Source organism: Cariama cristata, unplaced genomic scaffold (genome assembly GCF_000690535.1).
Source record: "Cariama cristata isolate BGI_N322 unplaced genomic scaffold, ASM69053v1 scaffold40679, whole genome shotgun sequence".
Classification (NCBI taxonomy): Eukaryota; Metazoa; Chordata; class Aves; order Cariamiformes; family Cariamidae; genus Cariama; species Cariama cristata.
In genome coordinates, this window is record NW_009637059.1 from 3,399 (window position 1) to 10,359 (window position 6,961).

At 38.3% G+C, this 6,961-nt stretch overlaps 1 protein-coding gene across 1 annotated transcript in view; it reads left to right on the top strand.

Moving 5' to 3' along the window:
* Positions 1-2,529, top strand: part of STARD4 (StAR-related lipid transfer (START) domain containing 4) — a 5,789-nt gene extending 3,260 nt beyond the window's left edge. The window contains exons 4-6 of the mRNA XM_009708144.1: positions 350-476; positions 1,636-1,750; positions 2,303-2,529. Of these exons, the coding sequence (XP_009706446.1) occupies positions 350-476; positions 1,636-1,750; positions 2,303-2,529 (469 nt within the window). The remainder of the gene's footprint in view (positions 1-349; positions 477-1,635; positions 1,751-2,302) is intronic.
* The last annotated feature ends 4,432 nt before the right edge of the window (positions 2,530-6,961 follow it).

A 6,961-nucleotide genomic window follows, 5' to 3' on the forward strand; every position in this document is an offset into this window, starting at 1 on the left:
CTGTCCTTTCTTGTTGCTTTTAGCTTTACTTGTGCCTGGTGGACTCCCTTGCTCACCCAGCAAGAAGGGCACAATAACAAGTTGTTAGAGAAATAAACATGAAGATTTTTGTCTGAGGAAGGAGTTTGCCATTTACAAAATATTAATTGCAGCATCAGGACAAAGTTTCTCAGAAAAACATTTATTGCAGAGAAGAATAAATGCACCCATAGGTCTTTTTCTGTACTGTTTTTCTGGTACAATTGTCCTCTGACCATAACTCCAGGTACCAAGGTATTATTGTAAGTGCGCTGTTGCAAATTAATGGGATATTTATCTCACTTTTAAATGTAAACATATGTTTCTCTAGCTACAAAGCTCAAGGAGTGATCGAAGATGTTACAAACAGAATAGTGGATCATATTCGCCCTGGACCTTATAGGCTAGACTGGGACAGCTTAATGACTACAATGGACATCATGGAAACATTTGAAGAGGTGAAGACTTGTTTAGATTCTTAAGGGAAATGTGTATAGATGCATACATGAATTTAACAGTACAGCAGAGCAGTCATTCGAACAAATACTAGTGTTTTTCTGCCTGTTTTCTGCATGCACATGGGATGTTGCGCATACATGCAGTGAGTGACCTCAGATGAGGTTTTCCAGCTGCACAGTCCTATTCTGAAGCTCAAAAGTTCAGCTTTCCACCAATGCTAAAAATAAAGGAGTAAAACTTGGTCAGTCACAGTTCTTTCAGACCTAGGAGCTCTGGTAACCTCTGTTAAAATTCTCATGTAGAAAGTTACAGTGTGATATTTTATATGCCAAAGCCTTTTCATACAGCTTGGTTTCTTCTGTTCCACAACAAACAAAATTGTGGGTATTAATAATCGACACATACAGAAGCTACAACCGCTCCCTGTTCCTGAAAGACTGACTTCACTGTATGGCAGGGCTTGTGCTGGAAACCAAAATAGTTCATACTGAGGGGCAGGACTTGCTAAAGAAAGGTAGGTTTGAAGTTGATTACAGAAGAGCTGGTAGCCTTCCTTTGATTACTGGGGACGTTCAGTATGACTTTAAAACCCTGTGAACATCTGGCTGAAACATGGATTGTCCTTTGCCCTGGCTCTTAAGGAAGATTTATTTGGTAAGGTATTTTTGCAATTATTCCCTAAAATTATATAAACTCTATAAGGAAGCCTTTTTTATGAATTGTTTTGATTCTGTTTTTTTTTCACTTGATGGCTTAAAAGTACTTGACAGAGCATCTTACGACCAAGAGAGGCCTCTTGCAATTTATTCACGATCCTTTCAGACTTTCTAAGTAGTGGTTAAGCCACATAAAAGCCACATGACTTTCAGCTCCCAGGCATGACACAGTTCGTTAGTTTTAGTTAGTATGGTTTAAAGGTGCCAGATATTTTTCGCACCTGCAACTCTCAGTTGCAGACTGCAAGTCCTTCTGAACTTCCAGCATTTAGACTGAAAATGATACGCCATTCAGACCTCACTGAAGTTGTTTGCACAGCGTAGTTGACAGAGGCTGTGACCTTTGTGGAACAGGGTAGCTGCCTACAAGCATAAATTTCCCTGTATTCATTATACTAAGATATTTTTGTTTTCTTTCCTTCCTTATTCTGTCACTCAAAAGAACTGCTGTGTGATGCGCTACACCACTGCTGGCCAGCTCTGGAACATCATAGCACCAAGGGAGTTTGTTGATTTCTCTTACACTACAAGCTATGAAGATGGGCTTCTAACATGTGGTAAGGTGCTGCTTATCTCTGCTTAATTCTTATTTTGCAACACCTGCTTGGCTTAAGATTTGATTCAAATTAAGTTTAGTTTTGCGGTAAGCATTCAAAAATGGTGTAAGATGGTCTCCAACAAGTATTTCAAGGGTATTTTAACATTTTACAGATTTAAAGAAGTATACAGGTTACTGGTTTACCCATGAGCCTTCCCTGTGTGCCAAGTTTCACTTATGCCAGCTGTAGGACAGGGGTGGTAGAGACAAGTTGAGTGCTCTGACTCAGCTCTTACAGCACATTAGGTGGAGTAACAACTTGCTCAACATGCTAGTAAATGGGAGGAATGTATTTTTAATGTCAGAATTTCTGCTTATCAAGCTCTGCTTGTTTGTTGTGGATGAAGAGCAGACAACTTTCATGCATGAAAGTACACAGAAACTTGAAGTGTGTCTGTCACTTCTACTAAATTCCCCAAGCAGAAATTTGTACATTTTAAAATTTACTGTACCTTTATTTTTTTATCTGTCTCAAGTTAATTTCCCTTTTTTTGTTTGTTTTCTTTGATAGGTATAAGCCTAGACTATGGAGAGGTGAGACCTAACTTTGTCCGTGGATTCAATCACCCTTGCGGTTGGTTCTGTGTCCCTCTTAAGGACTATCCTAGCCACAGTCTTTTGACAGGCTATATTCAGACTGAACTGCGAGGGATGCTACCACAATCTGCAGTAGATACTGCCATGTCTAGTACACTGGCCAATTTCTACTCTGACCTCAAAAAGGCACTAAAACCATAGACAAACAGTGACTTAAAAGCGTGTGCATTTCTTGCAATCAAATTACATTGTTTAGCTTAGCATAGCTTAGCTACTGAGTTAAGAGGTGAGTAACATTGTTCCTGAATGATACCTGAACTTTTATGTTGAGGGATCCAAACAACTTTACCAAGTACTTTTTGACATGGTACTTCGCATACGTTCCTAATTCATAGTGTGAGATTCTGTTTCCTGGTCAGCACTCTGCAGCTGTGTGAGGAGTAGTCTGAATCTATAAGCCCCTGGCTTCCTAGGTAGAAAACACAAGATGTGTGTGTGAGCTTGAAAAATGCAGCATGAACTCAGGTCTCACCAGCAGTATTGAGAGTGAAGTGCTCAGGATTTTGCTGGTGCAGGTTGCTGCACAGGCAGCATCTCATTGAAGGTGTAATTCTATAATATATATATTTTTATATACACTTAAAATTTTTGATTTATTTAGTTTGTACAGGTGCATCTGTAATTTGTTTTAAAAAATTTGCTTTGATTTATCATAGGGATATTATGTAGCTAAGTTGTTAAATGATACTATTCCTAAGAAAGCTATTCACTCTTTTTAGCAAAAATAAGTGTTCATTATTGGCATAAGATAAAGAAATGCCCTTACAGCTGATCCAAAGCTCATTTAAGTCATGAGGTGTCTTTCCATAGTTTTTAGTGGGCTTTTAATCACACAGTTGGCAAAATAACAAACTTCCAATGGATCTTCTGTGATACTCTGCACTCCTAAAGAATTTTTTACTTAAACTTGCATGTAATTGTGTGTGTGGTTTTTTGGGGGTCTTCCTTGACTGAAATCCTGGAATCACTAAAGCAACAGAAAGGACCACTAACTTGCTTCAAGTAGAGGCTTTGTTGTAGCCACAAGAGCACAGACTGCCAGCGTGCTGGTACAGCACACTGGAGTGTTCTGTGGTAATACCCGTAGACTGATCTCTGCAATAAATGAAGTTAGCATCTTAAAACATGAGCAACTGACGGCCAAAGCTCAAGCTGCAGAATTGCTCAGATCTGCTGGAGAGTGGAGGGTCAAATTTTTAAGGATATTTAGCCACCCAGTGATGCTGACAGGTACACAGCAGGGGCTGTCAAAAGATTACTGTCTGTGCTAGGAACCTGAGTTCTGTTTAAAACCTGACATTAGGCTTTTAATGTTGGTATGTGTCATTCATTCAGGTGAGACTGTAATTATCCCTGTGCTTTACCAGTGCTAGTAGAGGCAAGTTTAGCTGTGTGGTAGTTAGGGAAAGTACTTTGGAGCTCTAATATTTTGGGGGCAGTTGTATACATCCAATCCAAGGACTGGTAATGAACTCTCAGAAAAAAAAAAAATTCTGATGAAAATTGTTCCCCTGCAGTAGTGGTTCTTTTGACAGTGACCACCTTAGCTGAACTCTGAACAGTGAGGACTTTTCTTTCTGATTACCTAAGCAAAGAAGTAGAAAAAGCATGACACCAAATATAGTGAGGGCTCTTCCAATGTGCTTCTTGTATTAAAGCATTTAGTTCTGTTTGAGAAATTAAAAACAATGGCATCAAACAGCCTTTGATGTCTTCCTAGGCAGAAAATGTCAGTTCCCTGTTGGGATTTGTGTATTCTGCAGTTCCCTTTAAACTCCTTGGTTATTCTTCCGGTCTTTTCTACCTTCCTCATTTTCCCCACAACACTGGAAGTTCACAAGGTGATCTTTCACCAACAAGGACACTAAGGAATCGATGTCAGCAGACATGCTTTTTCCTAGTGCTAGGGTCCACTCCTTTCTAGTACTGGTACAGAGGCAAGTATGAAAACCCTAGCAGTACTGCTCTGTGGGATGAATGCTGACATGACTATAGAGGAAGCTGTGTGAAGTATACCCTGTTTATTCTTCCCAGTTATAAAGACTATGTGTACAGTGAATCTGCATATTCATGTCTTCTTTTCTGAAAACTGCTGAGACTGACCAATTAAGGGGTTGTGATACACATGTATATAGAGAAAAATATCCCATTGCTCTGTAAAAAGCCCAGTTTGAATCTACACAGAGGCACTTCAGTGCTGGGGAAATGGTTTAAAGGAGCACAAGACACTTAAGAGGATGATGTTTGTACAACACTGCAGAAAAGATTAAGAGGTCCCTGTTCCAAACAACCACTATAAGGGCTGTAACACCTCTGAAGTACGTATCCTTATTTAGTGTTCAGCGACATGGCTTTTTATGGTTTCAGTGAAGATAGGCTGATGAAGCACAGAGCAGCTGAAGAAAGAATTTGTGTTTAAATGGAAGAAAATTGCTAGTGTATTGTAAATATGATGATGTTTTTAATAAAAATTTCTTCATGTAGGTTTCCTTTTCATCAACAGAATTGTTTTCAGTAACAGACCTAGAAATGGAAATATTTTGTGAATAAGAGTAAAGTTTCTGAAACCAAAGTAGGCCTTCTATTTTGCATTATAGTAATTTATTCCTTAAACACTGATTAAACTGGCTTTGTGTGTTTTAACAGACATAGTCTATTGTTTCTGCCAATGATTCTGAACATTCGAGTTAGTACCAAGCAGAGACTACGAGAGACAGAGAATGGAGGCAGATTTTTTTTTAAAAAAAAACCAATAAAAGAGCATAGTGCGATTCTCCAGTTTTGAAATGAGGAGGAATCACAGAAAGTGCAAACAAATTTTAAGGAATTATTTTGAGGAATCTCACACTTCTAAAAATTGTTCTGATTAGGAGTGCAATGATTGACTGCTGAAGCAGTGCATAGCTGGTGTGCCTACAGTCATTATTCCAAGCAGTTCAGCTATAGAGTAATACAGAACTAGAAGACAGATGTCCAGTTTCACAGTGTGTTATATTTATTTGAAATCAAAACTTAGTTTCTTTTTGTATAGCTAAGGATTAAGAGGAGTGTTAGATCTTGAAGCAGAGCTGTTGTCTAACCAGAGTACATTCAGAATGAAGAAAGCCACAAAATCAAGTGCCTCTTTTCTGAACCATGGCATTGTTTTCTTCTGAACTTAGTGGACAATCTAGATGGAGCCAAGGCAGTAAAAACAGGAAAGCAGTTGAAAGGACAAAGTGCAGGACCCCATGTTTTGCTTATTAGGAGGTAGTGGGAGACAAAGTAAATTACCTAGTATAGATTTCTGTCATCCTCATGGCAGAATTTCTGCAAGTTTGTGAGGTTCACCAGTACTTGAGTTTAAGAGTGTTTCAGGTAAACTGGAATATCGTTATCCAAAAGCGACTTCTGAACAAGGTGCCCAAGAATAGCAGAGAGCAGTTTTTGTGAGGGAAATGGCATGTATATAGACGTATCAAAATTATTTTTTTATGATTAGTGTTTTTTTTTAAAAAAATACTTTTTCAGGGGTTTAGGCAATATGACAGTCTAATCTTTGGCACTTTAATGAGGTGCTCTGTGTGTCGATGGGAAAGATGGCTAAAGATAAGACAATTTTCATGTTTGGCTTCTGTTCCTCATCTAAAACCTCCAGCACTAAAGCTTGCCTGTAGTTGCGCTCTTTATTTTACATATGCAGAAGGTAGAGATTGGACTAAGTTCAATTTGGGGCAGTCCAAGGTACTCTACCACAGCCTGCTGGGAGGTGGACCAGTACTTCAAATAGATATTCTGGGAACAGCACAAGCCCTGATCTCAGATTTGATGAATTTATAAATGTGAAACATGGTGAATTTACAAAACATGGGAAGACTGTATAATTCCTCCAGTAATCATAAATAAACAGAACTGTTTTGATGGCATGAGCTGGTGATTCAACCTAGGAGATTCACTGCTGTAAAAGTAGCCATAATTCTAGTGAAACCACTCAAGCTGTGTCTATTTTGAGAAAGTCAAAGTCAGTCTATCTTTACAGTGGTTTCAACTGACTGTGTTCAGCACTTAAGAGATTGTATTTACATTTTCAATGCAATTGCAGAATAAATTAAAACATGGATTCCAACAGACTCATGATGTAGCTTTTTGAGTACTTGTGTGGATGTAGCAGTCAGTTACTTTTTGGGGAATTATGTCTGATGATGTAGTTCAGCTGCATGGTGATCTCTAATGCTATCAATTCATGTCCTTGAATTTGAAAGCCAAGAAGCCAGTCTTTACTTAGAAACTTGATTTAGACCAAGGAAGGTGCACAACTCAGACTTCCGATAAATTGAAATCTCTTCAAAACTACGAATAGGATTTTCTCAAAGCTTAAATTCTAAAAATATATATAGTTTTTTGTAATGACCCCACAATTGCTGTGCAAGAACTTTATTATTTTGTCTTAGTATTACTTACCTTTTAGCATGTTTAAGAAATGGCTTATTAACCATCAAAATTAGGTTAATTCAAAACACATGAGCATGTAGCAGCTTGCAAGAGACGTACAGATGTACATTAGTACTATAAAGCATGCTGCAACATGTATTTT